The sequence below is a fragment of the Cnephaeus nilssonii genome (genome assembly GCF_951640355.1).
Source record: "Cnephaeus nilssonii genome assembly, chromosome: 5".
Classification (NCBI taxonomy): Eukaryota; Metazoa; Chordata; class Mammalia; order Chiroptera; family Vespertilionidae; genus Cnephaeus; species Cnephaeus nilssonii.
The window spans coordinates 88574311-88594948 of NC_137076.1; the positions used below are offsets into that span (position 1 = coordinate 88574311).

General features: G+C 54.2%; 1 protein-coding gene across 6 annotated transcripts in view; it reads left to right on the forward strand.

The window, feature by feature from the left end:
- Positions 1-20638, forward strand: part of NDST1 (N-deacetylase and N-sulfotransferase 1) — a 52498-nt gene that overhangs the window by 25371 nt on the left and 6489 nt on the right. For 5 of the 6 annotated variants that reach the window (XM_079770509.1, XM_079770507.1, XM_079770508.1 and 2 more), the window contains 10 exons: positions 1890-2789; positions 8662-9156; positions 12119-12206; positions 12691-12845; positions 13477-13662; positions 14290-14418; positions 15181-15363; positions 16296-16392; positions 17913-18036; positions 20005-20179. In XM_079770509.1, coding sequence (XP_079626635.1) covers positions 2277-2789; positions 8662-9156; positions 12119-12206; positions 12691-12845; positions 13477-13662; positions 14290-14418; positions 15181-15363; positions 16296-16392; positions 17913-18036; positions 20005-20179 — 2145 coding nt within the window. In that variant the 5' untranslated portion in view covers positions 1890-2276. Of the gene's footprint in view, positions 1-1889; positions 2790-8661; positions 9157-12118; positions 12207-12690; positions 12850-13476; positions 13663-14289; positions 14419-15180; positions 15364-16295; positions 16393-17912; positions 18037-20004; positions 20180-20638 lie in introns of those variants that run through there. The other variant, XM_079770512.1, reaches the window with a different exon arrangement.

A 20638-nucleotide genomic window follows, 5' to 3' on the forward strand; every position in this document is an offset into this window, starting at 1 on the left:
GGTGACTGAGACGTGTCCTCTCCTTGCTTCTGAGCACACCTTTATTGTTGTTGTTGAGAATATTACAGATGTCCCCCTATTCCCCCTCTTTGCCCTCCTCCACCCAGCTCCAGCCCCACCCCAGGCCTTCAGCTCACTATTGTCTGCGTCCATGGGCTATGCATATATGCATAGAAGAGCTTTGGTTCATCTCTTCCCAACCCCTCTCCTCCCTTCCCCCTGAGATCTGTCAGTCTATGAGCATATCTTTTGAAAACATTTATTTTCTTATTTTCACAAAAATAACAAATGATTATTATAGGAAATTTAGGAAACGAACAAAAGGAAGAAAATAAGAACCCCTCCGAGATAATCATTGTTAACATTTTTTTAGATTTAGTACAAGTTTCTGGCCTATGCATAAAATTTTTTACCCAAAATATGACAATGCATACTGTTTTATACAAGTTTTCCACTTTAACAATCTGTATGGTAATTCTATTGCTGTGTCAGTTAATGTTCTTTGACGTCTTGTAAATGGCTGCCTGGGATGCCATCACATGCTTGCGCTGTAATTGCCAAAGACAGTCCCCCGTTGTTGGGCATTTGCTTTTGTAAACGGCATCTTTTGCTGTTATAAATACCACTGGGGGTGTATTTTTGCAGGGAAATCTTTATACGCTTTTCCATTAAGGATAAGTTCCTAGTATGAGTTCTTAGAAGTTCTCTGGCATGCCATGTCGTACCCATGTGGAACACCCTGGATTGCCTTGGATGGGGGGGGGGAGCGGGGGGACTTTGAAGATATTCACCCCTAAGTCTATGTCTTAGGCTTACATTCCCTCCCCAGCTGCACCAGCACCTCTGTCCCTGTCCCGACCCCCATCACCCTGGGGAGCTCTCCTGCTAGCCTTCAGCAGCTGCTTCCACTCATGTTGAAGGGCGAGTAGAGGGCTGTGTGTGTGGGAGTGCTATTTGGGGTGATGGAATTGGGGTCTTAGTATGGGTGGGTGGTCTCATCAACTCTCCAGAGAAACCCATACAAGCAGCATACCTGTCAGGGGTTGGCTGAGGGGGAGACTGGGACCCAAGTTCTGGCTGCCTGGGGCCCTGCCCGCCTTCCCTCAACACACTCGGGGTCCTGGTGTGTGTACCTGTGTGGCATGAGCCCTGAGGATGAAAGATGCCGGTGGCGTTGGGGCAGATAGTGACAGCTGCCATTTCTTAAGTATTGCTGGTGCCAAGCTCCTGGGCTGATGGACTCAGTCCTCCCTCAGCCCCTGCCCTGCGGCCCAGGTGCTGATCTCACAGATGAGGCACTGATGCTTGAGAGGGCCCTTCCAGCACAGCTCAGCCGCCGATGCCTCAGCCCTGGTTTGGCTGCTCTGCCTGAGCCTCAGTCTTTTCACCTGTCGGATGGGGCTGCTGGGCCCATTCAGAGAGAAATGGGGGAGGGGGGAAGCATTGCAGGTAATTGAGAGAGAGAGAGAGGACATGGTGTTCGAGTGTGATTTAGAATTCCACCTCTAGCTCCCAGGCCTGGGAAGTGTCTATTGTGTCCCTTCTTCCCTCTCCTGGAGTTTTCTTGGTCTGGTCTCTGACTCTGATAACTATAACAAATAGCAGCTGCCATTGTAGACACCAGGTGCTGGGTGCTGCTGTCAGTCATGTACACACCTTGTTGGACTTAATCCCCCAGCCTGTCTTGTGAGCTGGGTACCACCAGCCTCCCGTTTCACACATGGGTGAACGGACGCTCCGAGAGATTAAGGAGCTCTCGCAGACCATTCAGCCAGGTTAGGCAGCAGTCCTTGACCTTGGGCCTGCCTACGTCAGGTCCTGTGCATCCACCATCAGTGGACCCCCAAAGCCCACACTCTGACTCTTCACTTTCTGACTTCTCTCCACAGCCTTGGCCCCGGGGGCCCCGCCAAGCCAGCAGCATGTGGCATCCCCGGGCCTGCCCAGTGTGTTCCTGCCCGCTGCCGGGCCCCCCCAGGAGGCCCTGACGCCCTGGGGTACTTCTGCTGTGCACAGGACCACGTGGGGGTTTGCCATGGTGACATAAAGGGGCGAGGAGGAAGGAAGGAGCACAACCAGCCTGCGGACTGTGCCCCTGGCTGGGAGGAAGGGCCGGCGGCCCGGATCCTCCACTCCTACTGCCCGCTGAGGGCCTCGCTTGCTAACTGTCTGTGAATTGGTTGGCCCGTGGACAACTCCGGTGTCTCCTTCTGCGTGGGGCCTCGGGGTGGCCAGGGCAGGCCGGGCCTCCGGCGGCCGAGGTCTCAGGGACCAGGATGCCCACCCTGGCGCGCCTCCGCAGGCTGTGTCGGCATGTGTCCCCACAGGCCATCTTTTTCCTGCTGTTTGTCTTCTGCGTGTTCAGCGTTTTTGTCTCCGCCTACTACCTATATGGCTGGAAGCGGGGCCTGGAGCCCTCGGCAGACGCCCCCGAGCCTGACTGTGGGGACCCGCCACCTGTTGCCCCCAGCCGCCTGCTGCCGCTCAAGCCCGTGCAGGCGGCCGCCCCTTCCCGCACGGACCCGCTGGTGCTGGTGTTTGTGGAGAGCCTCTACTCACAGCTGGGCCAGGAGGTGGTGGCCATCCTGGAGTCGAGCCGCTTCAAGTACCGCACAGAGATTGCACCGGGCAAGGGGGATATGCCCACGCTCACTGACAAGGGCCGTGGCCGCTTCGCCCTCATCATCTATGAGAACATCCTCAAGTACGTGAACCTGGACGCCTGGAACCGGGAGCTGCTGGACAAGTACTGTGTGGCCTACGGCGTGGGCATCATCGGCTTCTTCAAGGTACGCAGGGGGCAGGGTCCCCAGCAGTTCAGAGCTCCAGCTAAGTTTGAATCCCATCTCCACGCTTGTTAGCCGAGTGCCTGACTTTTCTTACCTGTAAAATGGGTGTCATGGGAGCACCTGCCTCCCAGGATTTCTGTGAAGGTTAAATGGACGAGTGTATTTAAGGCACTAGGCACTGTGCCTGGTCCCTAGTAGGTGCTTTTTAAGGATTAGCTCTTATTAGGAGCACATGGCAGGGGGATTGCCTGCCATGCCTGGGACTTGGCATATAGCAGGTACTTGCCTGAAGGAGGCCCCAGGGATGGGTGGGAGGTAGGAGAGGATATGCTCTGCCAAGTCCCTCAAAACCTGTCGTGGCAGTCCTCCTGAGGGACGGGAAATGTCATCCCCATTTTGCAGATGAGCAAACCAAGGCTCAGGAGGGTTAGATTATGTGTATGTGTCCGTGTAGCCTATAAGTGGGAGAGCCAGGATTTGAACCGAGACTTAGACAGTTTGGGCTCTGGCTCACAGGCTCTTCCCTCTGGGCTGGGTGGAGTGTGGGGTTTATGCACCTCCTGAATTGGAGCCATTTTGCATTGGGAGAAAGGGAAAAAGGAAGTCCCAGTGGGCAGACCAGCTGCTCTGGGCTCGTGGGGCACCCAGAATGACTGCTGGGATCAGAGTCCTTGTTGACAGTGTCCTGGAGAACCTTGGGGAGGGGGAGGTTGGGACAGCTGGATGGACATCCAGAGGCTCTGGCCAAGGAACTTTGACCCACCAGAGGAAAGCAAACTTTGGTTGGGACCCTAGCCGGGTGCTTGGGGGCATCTGTTCCTTAATTGAGTCAGTACTTACTGAGCACTAGCATGTCCGAGGCCCCGTGCTGTGCACTGGGGCACCGTGGTGATCAAATGTGCAAGGTCCCTGCTGTCACGGAGCCGACATTGCAGTGCCGTGGGGAGGGGTGGGTGACAGTGAACAAATACACACACCCTGTGGCAGGTGGTGATGCCTTCAAAAAGAAATCAAGCAGGCCAAGGGCACAGTGGGCGATGGGTATGGCGGTTGAGACTGTTTTTGATATAGTGACTGGAAGGAGGTGAGGGAAGGAGTTGTGTGGCTCTGTGCCAGGGGCCTTCCCGGAAGAGGGGAGGGTAAGTGCATGGGTCCTGAAGCAGGCTCTTGCTTGGCATGAGCAGGGAGGGGAGCAGGAGGTGGCTCAGAAGTGGCCCATGCCCACTGTGGGATGACGATTCATCCCCACGCGTTCGTGGACTCCCCTGTGCACTGGCCCTGTGCTGGGAGGAGCCTGGTGTCATGACAGGTTTCCCACAGCGTGTTCTTACATGCGTTAATGCAGCAGGATGCTCTGCCACCAATTGAGGTTTTGTGGGCCAAGGAATCGAAGGCTCTTAAAAGTCCTGCAGTAGAGCAACCTGGTGAGATTTGTTCCCCAACTGGCTTGATCACAAAGCCTTTTACCTCACAGATCACCCTCCGGGAAATGCTGACCTGGTTTATGGCTTTATAGTGGCATAAAGTCAGACTCTCTTCATTGTCTGTTTCTTCTTTTCTCCTGGACTCTGTTCCCTTTCCCTCCATGAACTTCATTAAGATCGAGTCAGAGCCCCAGGCCTGACATTTATTGAGTGCTCACCCAGAGCCATGCCCTGCCTATATGCTTTACATGCATTAACTCATTGAACCTCATAAACCATCCTCCAAGCCAGGTAGATGCCATCCTGATTTAAGAGGAAGGAGATAGAGGCAAAGAGGGGTGAAGAAATGTGCCCATGTTCCCACCTCCAGTGAGTACAGATCTAGGGTTTGGACCCAGGCGTCTGGCTCTATAGGCCTCAGTCATAGCCATCATGCAGTGAGTTCAGGAACCTCAGACCATTTATTTAGTAGAATTTGCATCAGAGGCCACATCCAGTGCACAGAGCTCCCAGTCTCTGGAAACCAGGCAGTGGACTATTGTCCTTGGGCACAGTTGGTACAGCTGAGAACTTGGACCCCATCTAGCCCCAGTCCTTGCTCTACAGGTGAACATGAGGCCCTGGGAGGGGCAGGGGCATGCTTAGTAGGGTCAGTGGCAATTCCAGGTCTTCCTGCTCTTCCTACCCTATTGCATAACAGGAGACCCCCACTTGGTTTTGAGCAGAGACCTGTGACTTTCTACTCTTACTGGCGCCCTCTGGTGGTCAAGATATACATTTTGGGGCTCTTTCTGCAAGGCCACCTTCAGCACTGTGCATTGGGTTGGCCAAACCCAGATGGTTTGTGGACCCCAGGGATCTGGAGACTCATTTTCCAATTCACCCCGGTGCTGCATTCCCTCAGCATGAGAGCAAGGGCAGAAACGTCCAGACCCTTGATTAGATCTTGTTGTCACTTAAAAGCAGAGTGACCTTGGACAGGGTACTACTCAAGCCATCTGTAAAGTGGAGCCAATCACAGCTCCTGCCTCACTGGGCCATGTTGAAGATAGAGCAAGACGGGGTGGGAACACTAGCACAGTGCCTGGTGCCTGCAGCCGCCCAGTAAATGGCAGCTGTCATGCTTTGTCGTTTCTGTGGCTGGTGGTAGCACTGAGTCTTATGTCTCTGAGTCCTGTGCTCACGTGAGGTCCTTAAGGGTGGAGCAGGTCTTCATTGGTAGCCCCAGTTCCTGGGACTGACAAGGGCTACCCGACCTTTTTTTTTTTTTTTTTGCACACTTACTATGTGCCGGACACTGAGTTCATTGCTTTGCTTGCCTTACTATGCGTAACTCTCACAACTGCCCTGTGAAGCAGACACTTCCTTTACAGGTAAGGAAGTAAGTTAAATGGCCTGGATGGTGTGGCTCCGTTGGTTAAGCGTTGTCCCATGCACTGAGAAGTCTCTGGTTCAATTCCTGGTCAGGGCATATACCCAGGTTTCGGGCTCGATTCCCAGTAGGGGAAGTGCAGCAGGCAGCCTATAGATGTTTCTCTCTCATCAATGTTTCTCTTTCCCTCCCCCTTCTTCTCTCTCTCTAAAATCAATAGAAACGTATTTTTTTGAAAGTTAAATGGCTTTCTAGGATGACACAGCCAGTAAGTCAGAGCCAAGATTTGACAACCACACTTCTGGCTTCTAACCCAGAACAAGCTGACCCGAGGCCTGGAGAGGACACATGGGTTCTCAAGGTCATCAGCTAGTCACTAAGTCTGTACTGGGCTTCCCAGCGCCTGTACCAGAGCTTCCTTCCGCTGCCTGGATGACCTCATTGGAAGATTTGGTGTCTCCTGAGTGGGTCTTTAGTGCTGAGGGACAGGAGGGGTTCCCCTCCTGCGGGCAAGGCCTGCCCTGGGGGTCAGTCTCTGTGATGCCGAGGCTTACTCTCCGTTCCCTTCCCAGCTGGTTCCTTTCATTGCCGACAGAGTGGACAGTCAGCAACTTGGCTTTTTCCCTTCTTCAGTGTCTTCCAGCTGGGCAGCTGGCTGAGCTGCCAGCGCCTGGCAGTCAGCTCAGGGTCGGGGCTTTGAAATGGGATCCCCCAGTGCCTGTGGTCCAGTGTGACCTCCCAGGCCACAGCAGGTGAGGGACAGGGCCTGAAATGTACTTCTCCTCTTTGACCAGTGCTGGCGTGCAGGGTGGTGGGGAGACGGGTTGGGAGAGGTGGCCTCTCAGGGTGGGGCGCTCTGCATTGAGGCTTGGGGCAGAGTGGGCAGTTGGCAGGTATTCTGGTAACTGATAACATCAAATGCGGCTCCTATCGCGGTTTACCAGGCCAGGGCCTGCAGAGCCTTTGTGGGAATTAGAAAAAGCCCTCCTGCGTGAGGAGAGAGTAAGAGGCACCCTTGTGGGCAGATGCAACCCTACCCTGGGGCACAGCGGGTGGCCTGGTGAGTGCTCACTTGGCCAGCTCTCCAGGGTGGCCCTAGGCACCACCCCGCCTCCCTCTCTAGCCTCCCTGGTGCCCTTTGTCCGCTGTTGCTTTGCCCCACCCCACTCATTCTGCACACAGCAGCCAGGTGGGTCTTTTTAAAATGCAAATTGAACCTGTCATCCCTCTGTTCAAAACCCTTTGACAGAGTCTTCGATGGCTTCCCACTGCCACTTCCAACCTTCAGGTCCTGCAGGTCTGGCTCTAGCTGACCTTTCTGTCTCCTCTCCTTTCCTCTCTTGATCACTCTGTTGGCCTCTTGCCATTCCTTGGCTGTGCTGAGCCTCTCCTACCTCAGGGCCTTAGCACTTGCTGTTCTTAGAACCGGGCCTCTCCCTCTCCCCTTGTACATGCTTTCTCATTCCTCAAGCCCCTTTCTCCAGGAGGCCTTTCCTGGTTGACTACGTCCAGTCATCTACTATTCTAGAACTGTGCACCTCCTCTTGCAACATGTGCCTCATTGAAGTTTTATGTTTATTTCTGCGGTTTGATTGCTATCTCTCTGCCTTGCTCAACTTTAAGGTTCCTGAGGGCAAGGACCCTGTCTGTTTTTCCTCACTGCATCCCTGACACTACACACAGTGTCTGGCATGGTGAATAGCTATGGAATGAACAGATGAAACCTGTCATGTGCCAGGTACTGGAGAGCTGTCTGTTCCTCTTTCATTCTTGTTAAAAATTCAGTTACTCATCAAATATGTGTTTACTCTCACGGGGTGTCAAGCCTATGCTGGAAATGACAAAGCCCCTGCCCTCAAGAGGGTACAGACTGGTGGGAGAGAGACCCTCAACATAAATGCAGCAGCCAAGGTAAAGCGTGCTATAGCTGAGGCTTTAACATGGTCCCAGGAAGGCCAGTGCAGAGAAGAGGGTATGTGCATTGGGTTTTGAAGGATGAGCAGAAGTTTTCCAGGCCAAGAAGACAGAAAGGCACAGGGACAAGGACAGATTGTAGCATATCCAGAGGCTGGTGGCTGGGAGGGTTAGGGAGGTTGTGTAGGAGCAGGGCTGTGAGCCTAGGGAAGAGGGGAGTGGGAGTTGAGGGTACTGTCTGCAGGTCCCCAGGAAGCTGGGCAGCAGCAGACCCCGGGAGCTGGATTCCTGCGAGGGGGTGGCCTTGAGGGTGCTGGGGTTGTATGGGGGTTGGGAGAGCTGTGGGGTGGAGTGTCTGCACCCCCAGTGGATACCTCCTCTTTGTTCTCCTCTATCCTGGCATCACCTCGGATTTCTCCTGAAGAAAGCTTTGTGTGGCCAAAGCAGTTTGGAACCCCCCAGGAAATAGGGCCTGGTGGTCAGGTGTATGGGCTCTGGAACCAGACTGCCGGCTACAAACTGGCTCCTCCTGACCACTGTGTGACCGAGGGCCGCACGCCCCTCAAAGCCGGTTTCCTCGCCTCCTGAGGCTCATGTGAGGACTGATGCCACCGGCCCTGTTCTAAGCCCTCTGCCAGCATTACACTCATCCTCCTCCACCACCCCATGGGCTACTTCCCGAGTGCTCAGCCACATTTTACAGCAGAGGAGCTGAGGCAGAGAGGTTACATAATTTGTGCAGGGCCAGGCAGTCTGCTGGTAGAGTCCACGCTCTCCCTGATGGACCTCTCTCTCTGTGGTTTTGGGCAAGTTACCTAGCCTCTCTGGGCCTCGTTCTCCTCATCTGTAAAATGGGAATGACAGCAGTGCCTCCATCGTGGGGGTCCCTGAGGATTACTAGCAACCTGCATACAAAGCGCTTGAACCCAGTGCCTGGCTCCGGTAAGGACAGCATACATGTTAGCTAGTGTATTATTATGACAGGTGAAGCTGAGTTTATGTGGCCCTGTTAGCACAGGGTCAGAGGCGTGGCAACCTCCCTCCCCCCCCATCCCGGAAGGTGAGTGACATTACTGTTATCACACACTTGAGATTCTGTGGTCCCTTGGGGTTCGGGACATGATGGCTCTGTTTCCCCCTCCCTGCCTCACCCCGACTGCAGGCCAACGAGAACAGCCTGCTGAGTGCACAGCTCAAAGGCTTCCCCCTGTTCCTGCACTCAAACCTGGGCCTGAAGGACTGCAGCATCAACCCCAGGTCCCCGCTGCTCTACGTGACGCGGCCCAGCGAGGTGGAGAAGGGTGTGCTGCCCGGCGAGGACTGGACCGTGTTCCAGTCCAACCACTCCACCTACGAGCCGGTGCTGCTGGCCAAGACGCGCTCCTCCGAGTCCATCCCGCACCTGAGCGCGGACGCCGGCCTGCCCGCCGCGCTGCACGCCACCGTGGTCCAGGACCTGGGCCTCCACGACGGCATCCAGCGCGTGCTCTTCGGCAACAACCTCAACTTCTGGCTGCACAAGCTCGTCTTCGTGGACGCCGTGGCCTTCCTCACCGGCAAGCGCCTCTCGCTGCCTTTGGACCGCTACATCCTGGTGGACATCGATGACATCTTCGTGGGCAAGGAGGGCACGCGCATGAAGGTGGAGGACGTGAAGGTAGGGCCGGGGCGCCAGACCGGGTAGGGGGGCCGGCCCACCTGCACACCTTCCTGTACTCAGTCAGGACTTTGCTGTCTGCATCTCCCCTGCACAGTTAGGCCCTCCCTTGGCCGGTTGGCTTTATTAATTGCCTTATTCGAAGCAAGTGTCATTTAAAACTATAGCGAAGTATTGACTCTAGAGGAATTTGCATCTGGAGTGTGGAGCTCAAGAATGTATCTGGAGGAAGAGACCCAGCCCTGGAGACACAGATGGGAGCTGTGCAGGGTCGTTCACCCGCCTTATAAGCCAAACATGATTTTTAACTCTCAGAAATGTTTATGTCAGTACCAGAGCTCCTACAAAACTCCAAAAACAAGAGCTAGAGCCGGAGTCATACACAAGGCATATTTCAACTGAGGTCTGTGTAGACAGTGGAATGCGTATGTTTAACTCAAAGTGTGTTTACCAAACTAAACTGTCTGTACCAGCGTTTTGCAAACCAGGAAGTTTTACAAACGGCTCACTGCTAAAGAGAAGCCTGCAAATTAAGACTATTACGCAGTCTTAGAGTTTTCATCTACTCACTATTTTACTCAAAGTTATTTACAAAGGAAAGGCCCTCACTAGTAAATGGGGAATCGGTATCGGTTGCTGTGAATAGAGGGCAACCATAACAATCGCTCCAGTGAAAACAAAGCCGGGATTAAATTCTGCTGAGACACGCTGCCTCTGGCCGCCTGTCGCTCTTCTACGGGATTAGCAAGTGTCAGAGAAATATTAGCGCCAAACCGAGACTTCTTTTGATGTTGGGAGGAGGATTGGAAAAGAGATTTCCAAGAGGAATGCTTTTCACGCTGAGTGACTGTGCTGTCTCCATCCTCTGATATCCCTGTTGGGATTGGCCCTGGGCCTGGAAGGAAGGCTGGGGTGGGGGGTCAGGCTCCTGCCTTGGTCAAGAATAAATTCTCTACTCTTCCTCTCGCCGCCCTAGGAGGGCAGAGCAGATGGTGTTGGGAGTAGGCACTGTCTCGGGAATCAAGATTTGGGTCCAAGTTCCGATTTGACCCTCCTGGGTGACGCGGGCAGGTCCCTTCCCATCTCTGAGCCCCCGCTGCAAAGTGACAAGATGGGCGGATGGGAGGGTTGCAGGCTATTTTCTGACATCCTAGGCCAGGCATCCTCAAACTACGCCCGCGGGCCACATGCGGGTGTTTTTGCCGTTTTGTTTTTTCACTTCAAAATAAGATATGTGCAGTGTGCATAGGAATTTGTTCATAGTTTTTTTTAAACTATAGTCCGGCCCTCCAACGGTCTGAGGGACAGTGAACTGGCCCCCTGTTTAAAAAGTTTGAGGACCCCTGTACCTAGGCTTTCACAGAGGTGCTGGGGTGAGGCGTGAGGGGTGTGTGCAGACAGCCAGGCTCTGAGCCCTCCCACTCCAGCCTCCTGGGGCAGGGCAGTGTTGCTTTCATCTGCTTTATGAAACGTGTTTCCTCCTGAGATTTCTTAGGACGGTCTTCTGATGGCCCAACCTTGCTCTCTCCTGTGTCACCTGGGTCTTCGCTGCCTGTCCAGGGTTGACCTCATGTGGAAACCAGGCTCCAGGCTCACTGTATTCCCCGTGAACCTGGGGTTGCCCCCTGCCTGGTTCTTATATTCCCAATTTTAGAGTGGGAGGAATGCTAGCCGTCTGGAGTCTTTCTGTAAAAGAATACGAACAGAAGCGCCCTCTGCCGTTCGCTCAGCTCAGTGCAGATTGCACCACGCTTCGCCAGCCAGGGTCCCGTTTGCCTTAAATGTCCTTGTGAGTCAAAAAGGACAGAGTTGGGTTTTTTTCTTTAATCCCAAGCATGGGCTACACTGAGCCTTTCTTTCAGAGACTAGTGCAGGGCTGGCTGTCAGTGCACTTTAAATAATGCCAACAGCAGCTGCTTATGCAGGGCTTGGCGAGGGCCAGGCTTGGGCTCAGGCCTTCTATGAGTTGCCTCATCGGACCCTCACAGCAGCCTTGTGTGATGGGCCTTGTCGTAAGTCCCATTTTACAGAGCAGGGCACTGAGGCTCAGAGAAATGAAGTAACTCGCCCAAGGCCACCCGGCTGGAGCGTGCGTGTCTACCAGGCAGTATGTGGCCATGGTAAGATGCCGGTGGTGGCCCAGGGGGCCAGGGCATCGAGTCTGCCGTGTTTGGATAGCGGGCTCTTGCAGGTTTCTTAGCAGCCTTGTGTGTCATGCAAGGATGTTTTTGAGTCTTGATCCCAGAGTACAACTGTAGGTTTGTTTCAGAAGTGTCAACAACCCTTCATTGACTTGCAAAGCACTGGGCGTGCCATGCATGGGAACATTGCTTTGCTGGATGCCCAGTACATCTTTGGAAAGGTCATGGTCCTTTGACATTGGCCTTGCATTCCCCTGTGAGGAGAAGTGCTCCACATTTGACACGTGAAGACCTGGGGCTTACAGTGGCAGAGACCATAGACAGACCTACGACGTCACCATTTTTCATCATTTACCAAATGTCAGACAGTTCAACATGCAAAATCTTATTTAATTCTTCCAAGAGCCCCATAAGGAGATGCTATTACCCCCATTACTCTGGGGGAAACTGAGGCCTGGAGAAGTTATGAAGCCTTCTTAAGGACACACAGCAGAGCCAGCCTAGGGTCTAGGACTCCTCTTGCCAGAAGCCTGGTGTGGGTGGCCACTCGGGACTGACTTCAGGGGCATGGGGCCCGTGCAGCCACGCAGGGCCCCGTGCTCCGAAGGGCTTGTACAAGGTGTAATACTCTGCTTTGCCTTTTTGTCATTCTTCGTTTTGAGTAAGAGTCCCACATTTTCATTCGCCCCCCCCCCCCCCGCCCCGGGCCCCACAAATGTTTTAGCCGGTCCTGGGACAGCAGGACACTTCCAGGCCCTCAATGGGAAGAATGGGAGCTGCTGGCTCCCCCTCACCCCTTTCTTTCTCCTCTGCCATCTTAGGCCCTGTTTGATACACAGAATGAACTACGCACACACATCCCAAACTTCACCTTCAACCTGGGCTACTCAGGGAAATTCTTCCACACAGGTAAGTGGGCCCGCTGTGCCCCGCTAGCAACCTCCAGGGGCCATCACATCCAGACCCTCAGAGCACGGTGCCACAGGCAGCACGTGGTCTGATGGGCCATATTAGGGGCACATTTGATCCCTGTACCCTCCATCCCACCCCCCGGCCAACAGCTCACAGAACAGTCACAGCCCCAGGCAGAGGCCATTGGGGACAGCAACAGCATGCCTTGGCTCCCCCTGAGCCCACTATTCTGCTGTCCTGGGGAAGGTCTCCCTCTTGTCACCCCCTCCACCTCACCTATTAAAATGACTTCACTGTTTCTGCTTAAAGTGTCCTTGGATTTTAAGAAATTATAGAAATAGATAACGTCTGCTCCTGTGCTGTAGCTCAGGTTCCAAGCTCTGGGGGGCGTGGCATGGCCTCCTCCCATCCTGTGCACCTGCCCAGGTTGGAGGACCTCAGGGCAGGTGGCCGGGCTGAGCTGCCTGTGCTCGGGCTGCAGGTACTGACGCCGAGGATGCTGGGGACGACCTGCTGCTGTCCTACGTGCAGGAGTTCTGGTGGTTCCCCCACATGTGGAGCCACATGCAGCCCCACCTCTTCCACAACCAGTCCGTGCTGGCTGAGCAGATGGCCCTGAACAAGAAGTTCGCTGTCGTGAGTAAGATTCCCTCCGGGGCGGAGCCGGGCGGGCTAGGGCTGGGCTGGGGTCCGACGGCGGGCCTCTGGCTGCTTTCACAGTTCGGTGTGACAGCTCTTTATTAACATCTTCGTAACCCCTGTCGCATGGAAGCCTCACAGAGACCCCAAGAGGCGGGTATTGATAGCCTCCCTTTTAGACTAGAAACTAAAGCGCAGGCGGCCACACCAGCTAGTGAGACTTCAGCCCAGGCCCGTTTGTCTCCTGAGCCCAGGCTCTTCCCTTCAGGCCGGGGTGGGAGGCCCCTCAGCCAGGAGGGAACGAGGCCGGTGCTAGCTCTGCCTGGGCCACAGCCAGTTCCAGGCCCAGGCTGGCAGGAAAAGCCCCATTTTGTTCCTCGCTCCTGGGTGCTGGAGGGCACGGCACTGGGCCGAGAGTTGGAGTCCCAGCTCCGCCAGGCCCTTACTTGGAGACTCTGAGCACATCCCCTTCCTCCTGGGCCTCCCTGTCCCCGTCTGCACCACGAGGGCTTGGGCCCACTGCCCTGCTGCTCTGGCCGCTGATTTCTCTGTCCCGTTCTGCAAAGGGACATAAGGCCCAGAGGGGATGGGGCCCCCGCTCACCCTGCCCTGGCCCTCCTCTCCCCAGGAGCACGGCATTCCCACAGACATGGGGTACGCAGTGGCGCCCCACCACTCGGGCGTGTACCCTGTGCACGTGCAGCTGTACGAGGCCTGGAAGCAGGTGTGGAACATCCGAGTGACCAGCACGGAGGAGTACCCCCACCTGAAGCCGGCCCGCTACCGCCGTGGCTTCGTCCACAACGGCATCATGGTGAGTGGCCCGCAGCCGGCACACGGTGTGCACACACTCCCTCGGAGCACGGCTTGGCGAGCTGTTAGCATCTGACACGTTTTACAAGGATGGCCATCATTTTAGCTGCTGAGTGGAGCAGAGACTGTTGGGGACAAAGTGGGAGGCCGCAGGTCAGTTAGGAGATGCAGGCTTCCAGACGCGAGATGGTGGTGGCTTGGACAGGGTGCATGTTGGGACGGGATCAGGTTCTGGACTTACCTAGGAGTTAGAGCCAGCAGGATCTGCTGAGGAGTTGGATGTCGGGTGTGGGAGAAAGATGAGTCCAGGATGACTCCAGGGTTTTGGGCCTGAACTGCTGAAAGGATGAGTTGTCAGCCCAGATGGGGCAGCTGGGGGCGGCCAGGTTCATCCATCCATTATCCATCCATCCATCCACCCTCCACCAACCACCCCCCCTCAGTACCAGGCACTTGAATTAACTGCAGGATGAGGTGGTGACAAGACAGGTGAGTTCTCTGCTCTCTTGGAGCCCACAGTTTCATGGGAGGAGACAGATAATAAACACCCTGGCCGCTCTTAGGAAGGGTCCTCCCTCCTCCATCCATGCCTGGAGGTGCCAGAGTGCCTCTCTGTCCCCATCCCCAGGTCCTCCCGCGGCAGACCTGCGGCCTCTTCACACACACCATCTTCTACAACGAGTACCCTGGTGGCTCCAGCGAGCTGGACAAGATCATCAACGGGGGCGAGCTCTTCCTCACCGTGCTCCTCAATCCCGTGAGTGTTCCTCAGCCCGCTGGCGGGGAGGTGGGGCTGCGGTGCCCGTCTGCCCGAGGCAGGCCTCCCGGGCCGGGGAGCAGGCGTAGAGCAGGTGTGAGGGCCGGGAATTGGGAAACCCACTCTCCAGCCTCGGCTCTGTCCCTGCTCACATCATGGCCCTGGGCAGAGAATCTGAGCTTTTTTCCTTTTACAACCTCGCACTTCAGTATAGTAGTGTTAGCATTCTAAACCACGTGCTCTCTCCAGGCTTGGTGTGAGTGTATAAATATTTAAGTATATGTTAACGTACATAGTAAACAATGTATAAACTATATATAATACATACAATGTAAACTATTTACCTGAAATTTCTGGGCCTCTCTTTCCTTATCTGTAAAGTGGAAATAATAATTTGTGCTTTAATATAGATATCAAGATGTTAAATAGATATCAAGTGGTGGTACTATTTAGTTTTGTGGGACAACTAAGTGTTACCTTATCTTCCATGCACCACCACCCCGCCAAAAAAATGAAACAGAACACCCAAAAGGGTCAGCTTCCATCTCAGGGCTGTAGCAGTTGGTCAGTCAGATCTGCATTCACCTGGCTGTGCCCAGCCCAAGGTCACACAGGGAGATTGTGGGTGGCCCCGATGAACCTTGGACTGGTCATCGAGTGGCCCTTCAAGCTGAAGCAAGACCAAAAGGTCGGAAGTGGGTGAAGGTGGCTCAGAGGCTGACCAACCCCTGCCTCTCCCCCCGCTTCCCCCTCCTGGAGCAGATCAGCATCTTCATGACGCACCTGTCCAACTACGGGAATGACCGCCTGGGCCTGTACACCTTTAAGCACCTGGTGCGCTTCCTGCACTCTTGGACCAACCTCCGGCTGCAGACGCTGCCCCCTGTGCAGCTGGCCCAGAAGTACTTCCAGATCTTCTCCGAAGAGAAGGACCCGCTCTGGCAGGTGGGTGGGAGGTGGGGCCTGGAGGCCTTGTCGCAAGGAGGGAATGCCCACTGCTCACAGGCTCAAGCTCCAGACGTGGGCAGGGCTCAGCCTCACACCCTCGGACTCTTGAGTGTAAACTCAGGTGTACATTTGCTCTCAGGATGGGCTCACTCACTTGTTCTCATGCACATGTGTGTCCACCTCCCACACAGACGGACAGGCATGCACACTCACACACAGCCTCTGAAAACACAGCAGTACAACCGTCAGCGAATCTGATGTAGAGGAAGTATAGAAAGCAACTGCCAGCCCAGTTCGACTCTTAGTCTTCCCTGCCCTCCTCACTCCAGCAGGCCCTGAGCCATGGGAAAGGGGCCGATGGGAGGGTGGAGGGAGACCATTCTCGGGGAAGCCTGCCCCTGGGGACTGTCAAGAACTAGAGACAGAAGCTGGAATTAATGGCATGCTCATAGTTCAGAGCAGAGGTCCACAGACTTTGGCCCTGGTCTATTTATAGTCTTTCTGGGACCCAGCCACGCCCAGTCCTGTATGTACTGCCTGCGCCTGCTTTCAGGCTACACAGTGGAGCTGAATAGTTGCCACAGAGACGGGATAGGCTCCAAGCCTAAAATATTTACTAACATTTCAGAAGATTTATTAAGCTTATAGTAAAAGTTCTTGACCCCTGGTTAAGACACATCTCAGGCAGTTAAATTCAACAGCCACTGGTGAATTCCCTTTGTATGACAGACACTGGGCTGAGCATTTTGCTAGGACTGACCAGAAGTGGCCCCTGCCTGCCAGCCGCCCAGTGTCCTGAGGTGGGGATGTGACAAGGACTCATAGAGTAAAGCCCGTCAGTCAGGGTGTAAGAGCCACAAATCCACATGCCATGGGGCCCATTCATTGGGTTCTTGGCCCCCCTGACATCCCTCCCACTGTTGTTTTAGGACCCCTGCGAGGACAAACGCCACAAAGACATCTGGTCCAAGGAGAAGACGTGTGACCGCTTCCCCAAACTCCTCATCATTGGCCCCCAGAAAACAGGCAGGTCTCTTCTCTCTTGACCACCCTCCCCCTCGCCTGCTGTCTTAGCCATGGAACCCTGGGGACTACCTTGCCCTGGTCCCATTCCCCAATAACCTGCCCCCTCTTTCCCAGGAAGTAGGAGTGAAGTTGGGGTGAATATGAATTGCCTGTCAATGTGGCAGTGGGAGCAGGGAGCAGGGTGGAGGGTGGGGTGGGCATGGAATTCTTCAATCTGTCCAGAACCACCACAGCCTCAGGGAGCTCTCCCTGTGTCCTGGGAATCTCCAGTCTAGGCAGATGCCCAGATCAGCTGCTCAGCAAGTTTGAGCAATGCCAGGCAAAACTGGTTCAGTGCAGAGAGGACTGCGATCAGTTAGTCATGTGATCAGTTAGTCATGTCTGCCAGAGGTGCAGGAGGAAGTGGTGACACAATTGCCAAGTAAGTATCTGCCGTCCATACTCTCTAAGGCACAAACGGGTACCCTCATCTCATAGCAAAAATGCGGGACTCAGAGAAGTTAAGTGACTTCCTCTAGCACATTCAGTTAGGAAATGGCAGATCTAGGCCTTGAACCCTGGTCTCTGTGATCCCAGAACATACACTCTTTTTTTTTTTTTTTTTTCGTTTTGTTAATCCTCATTGGAGGATATTTTTCCCCATTGATTTTAGTGTAGGTGGGAGGGGAAGAGGGTGAGAGAGGAGAGAGAGAGAGAGAGAGAGAGAGAGAGAGAGAGAGAGAGAGAGAGAGAGAGAAACATCAATGTGAAAGCCACATCAATTGGTTGCTTCCCGCATGAGCCCCAATCAGGGCAGGGAACCTGCATCCCAGGTACGTGCCCTTGACTGGAATCGAACCAGGGACCCTTTGGTTCTCGGGCCAATGCTCTAACCACTGAGAAACACTCGCCAGGGCCAGAACATACACTCTTAATCACCAGAGTCTAAAGTCTCCTTCTCTGCTGGGGCCTCGTTGTAGCGTGTAACCATAGGCTCACACACAGGAAAGGAGTGAGCTCTCTCAAGGAGGAGGGGCAGGCCCTGTGCTGTGTAATGGGGGAGGGGCATGAGTGAGGGCACTCAGGAGAAGAGGCCTCGGAGCCAGATTTCTTAGCCCTTCAAGAATTTCACATCAACAGCCTGGAGGGTCTGGAGCTCCCTTTTCTCTGAGCTCCTCCCGAGTGCCAGAGAGAACAGAGGCCCAGGGCCGGAGGGGCCCAGCATAAACCTAGACCTGGTTCTGGGATTAGGAGGAGCCTGTCCTGAGTGGGGTGTGGCTGCTGGGGTACAATGGTGAGAAAGATTCTGAGTTCAAGTCCTCGTTTAGTGATGAGAATGCTGTGGTGGATTAGTGATGTCTGCAGTGGGTGCAGGAGTTGGGGTGTTCACATGCATGCCATGTATTTGCCATCCCAGGTTTAGTGTAATTCCTTCACTGTATAGCTGTGGAGACTAAGCCCCAGAGCACAGTGGAGAGCTAGAACCAGACCCCAGGATTGCAGACTCCAGGCCCTGGTCTCAGCCTCCTTCTGTCCCGCAGGCACCACGGCCCTCTACCTGTTCCTGGGCATGCACCCCGACCTCAGCAGCAACTACCCCAGCTCAGAGACCTTCGAGGAGATCCAGTTTTTTAACGGCCACAACTATCACAAAGGCATCGACTGGTGAGTGGGCCCTTCTGTGCACAGAGGGACAGGAAGGCCACCGCAGAGCCTGCCCGGGAGGAGGTCCGCGTGGCCACAGCAGGAAGCAGCTGTGCTTGCTCACACGCAGCTAAAGTTCCTGTAAACGGGGACAGAGCGGGGTGACCCTGGAGCCATGGTGTTGGAACCTTGTCACGGACAGGACGCTCGGTGACCCTCTGCTTTACTGCTCGGGGTCAGAGTCCAGCCCCTGCCTGGCTCGCACAGAAGCATCCTAAGTCCCAGAGGAGGCCAGGGACTCATCCAAGGTCCCAAGAGCTGGGCCAGAGCAAGGGGCTAAAATCCAAGTGTTCTGGCCCGAGAGCTGGCCCGTCCCACTGTGTTTGGCTGACCTCGGAACCAAAGTGTCTTGTGGGTCCTTCAGAGGCGGCTCGCTAGCCTTCAGGGAGTCGCCTGGGGAGTGGCTGACACCACAGCTTCACCAGAAGCCGTCACCGAGGTTTCCTGGGTGTAGGCGCCACGTGGGGATGGTGTTAGGTTCCGATTTTTAAATTTACATCTTTCTCTCCTGCTTGTCTTTTCTTACCTTATACATGTGTTCCTCTCCTGTGTTATTGTTATGTCAGTAGTTTACCTGGGTGGAGAGATTATGGCAATTCTTCTGTTTTGTTTTTTGGTATTTCTCTCTTGTTTTTCATCTCTCTATTTACCTACTTACCTACCTGTCTCTCTGTCTATATCTCTAAAATGGCTGCAACTATCTAAAACCTATTGTGGCCCTGGCCGGTGTGGCTCAGTTGATTTAAGTGTCATCCCATCCATGCACCCAAACATCACTGGTTTGATTCCCGGTCTGGGCACATGCCCCAGGGTGCATGCGGAGACAGCCGATCAGTATTTCTTTCACTCTGTCTGTCTCTCTCCCTCTCCCTTCCTCTCTATAGAAAAATAAAAAAGTAAAAATCAATAAAAACACATTTTTTAAGAAGTGAAAAAAAAAATTAAACCTATTGTGGTGAGATGTATTCTTGGAAGTCAGCGTTTTTCAGATTGCAGGGAGGGCTGTGCCGTGACACCATCTATTTAGCAGCACCATCAGCAGGGTCTGGGGCAGCATCCCATTAGCAAACACATCAATATGTCTGTGGCAAAGTATGTGAATATTTATACCAAGTAAGATTAATGTCAGCTTTTGCTGCCAAATGGCTTCGCTACAAACATGGGGAAAGCTTCTGTTTTCAGAGCTTTCTTGATCTAAGGATTACAATGGATTGTGGACAGAAAGATGCATTTTATGAAGAAAATTCAGAAAGAAAGAGCAGTTCCTCAGCCCCATTCCCAAGGTTTTGATTTCGTACATGTGAAGGGTGGGTGCAGGAACCCACCTGCCCCCATGTGGCTCTGATGAGGGACACCCCTGGAGGATCCCTGACTCACAGGTTAGAGTAGGGATCCCACACTTTAACTAGGGTGGACCTCGTGCACTTTGGTTCCCACGAACCCCTGAAAATGTCCCTCCATTTTGCTTGAGTAGGTGCCCCTGGGGTTCTGGAATGTTCATTCAGTTTTCTAAGGGACCTTCAACCTGGAAATGGCCTCAAAGGACTAGCATGGACGCTCACTCCGGGTGGGATATGGGAGGTTCATCTGGGAAACTGTCAGGCCGCTCAGAGTCCCAGCTCGCCCCCTAGTGGCCGTGGTAGTTGGGGCCCTGTCAGTTTTACTCTGGGAGCATCTGTTTAGGAGGGAGACATAACCCATAAGTCTTCAGATCCTCCTCACCCCAAGGATTTCCAGAAAGGGAGACTTGCCAAGTGCCATTCCTCTAGCATCATCCCTGCCAGAAGCAAGTCCTTGCTTGGCTGGGAGCGATGTGCCCTGCTTGCTTTCGGAAGTTCAACCCCCAGCGACTCTCACCCTCTGTGCTGTGTCCCTCAGCCCTTTCCTCAAGAGTTTTGACTGTGAGCCCCCCGTTTGGGCTTCCTGCAGGTACATGGAGTTCTTCCCCATCCCCTCCAACACCACCTCTGACTTCTACTTTGAGAAAAGCGCCAACTACTTTGATTCGGAAGTGGCGCCCCGGCGGGCAGCCGCCCTGTTGCCCAAAGCCAAGGTCCTGACCATCCTCATCAACCCAGCGGACCGGGCCTATTCCTGGTACCAGGTGAGCCGGGCCGGAGCAGGGACCTGGTTGGGGGCATGGGGCTCTGTCTGCTACTCAGCTATTCATTCATTCAACAAATATTTACTAGCCCAGCCGGTGTGGCTCAGTGGTTGAGCATTGAGCCATGAACCAGGAAGTTGAGGTTCAATTCCCTGTCAGGGCACATGCCCAGGTTGTGGGCTTGACCCCCCGAAGGGGGTGTGCAGGAGGCAGCCAATCAGTGATTCTCTCTCATCATTGATGTTCCTATCTCTCCCTCTTCGTTTCTCTGAAATCAAAACAATAAGAACAACAAAAACCAAATATTTACTAGTCATCTATGTGCCCTAGCTTGGCTCCTGGGATGTGGTGGTGGGTAAGAATGGAGTCCCACCTCCATGGTGCTTCTAGCCTGGTGGAGGACAGGCAGAAATCCTTGGTGAATCCCAGCCAACAGTCACCTGCCCACCCTCCTAGCTT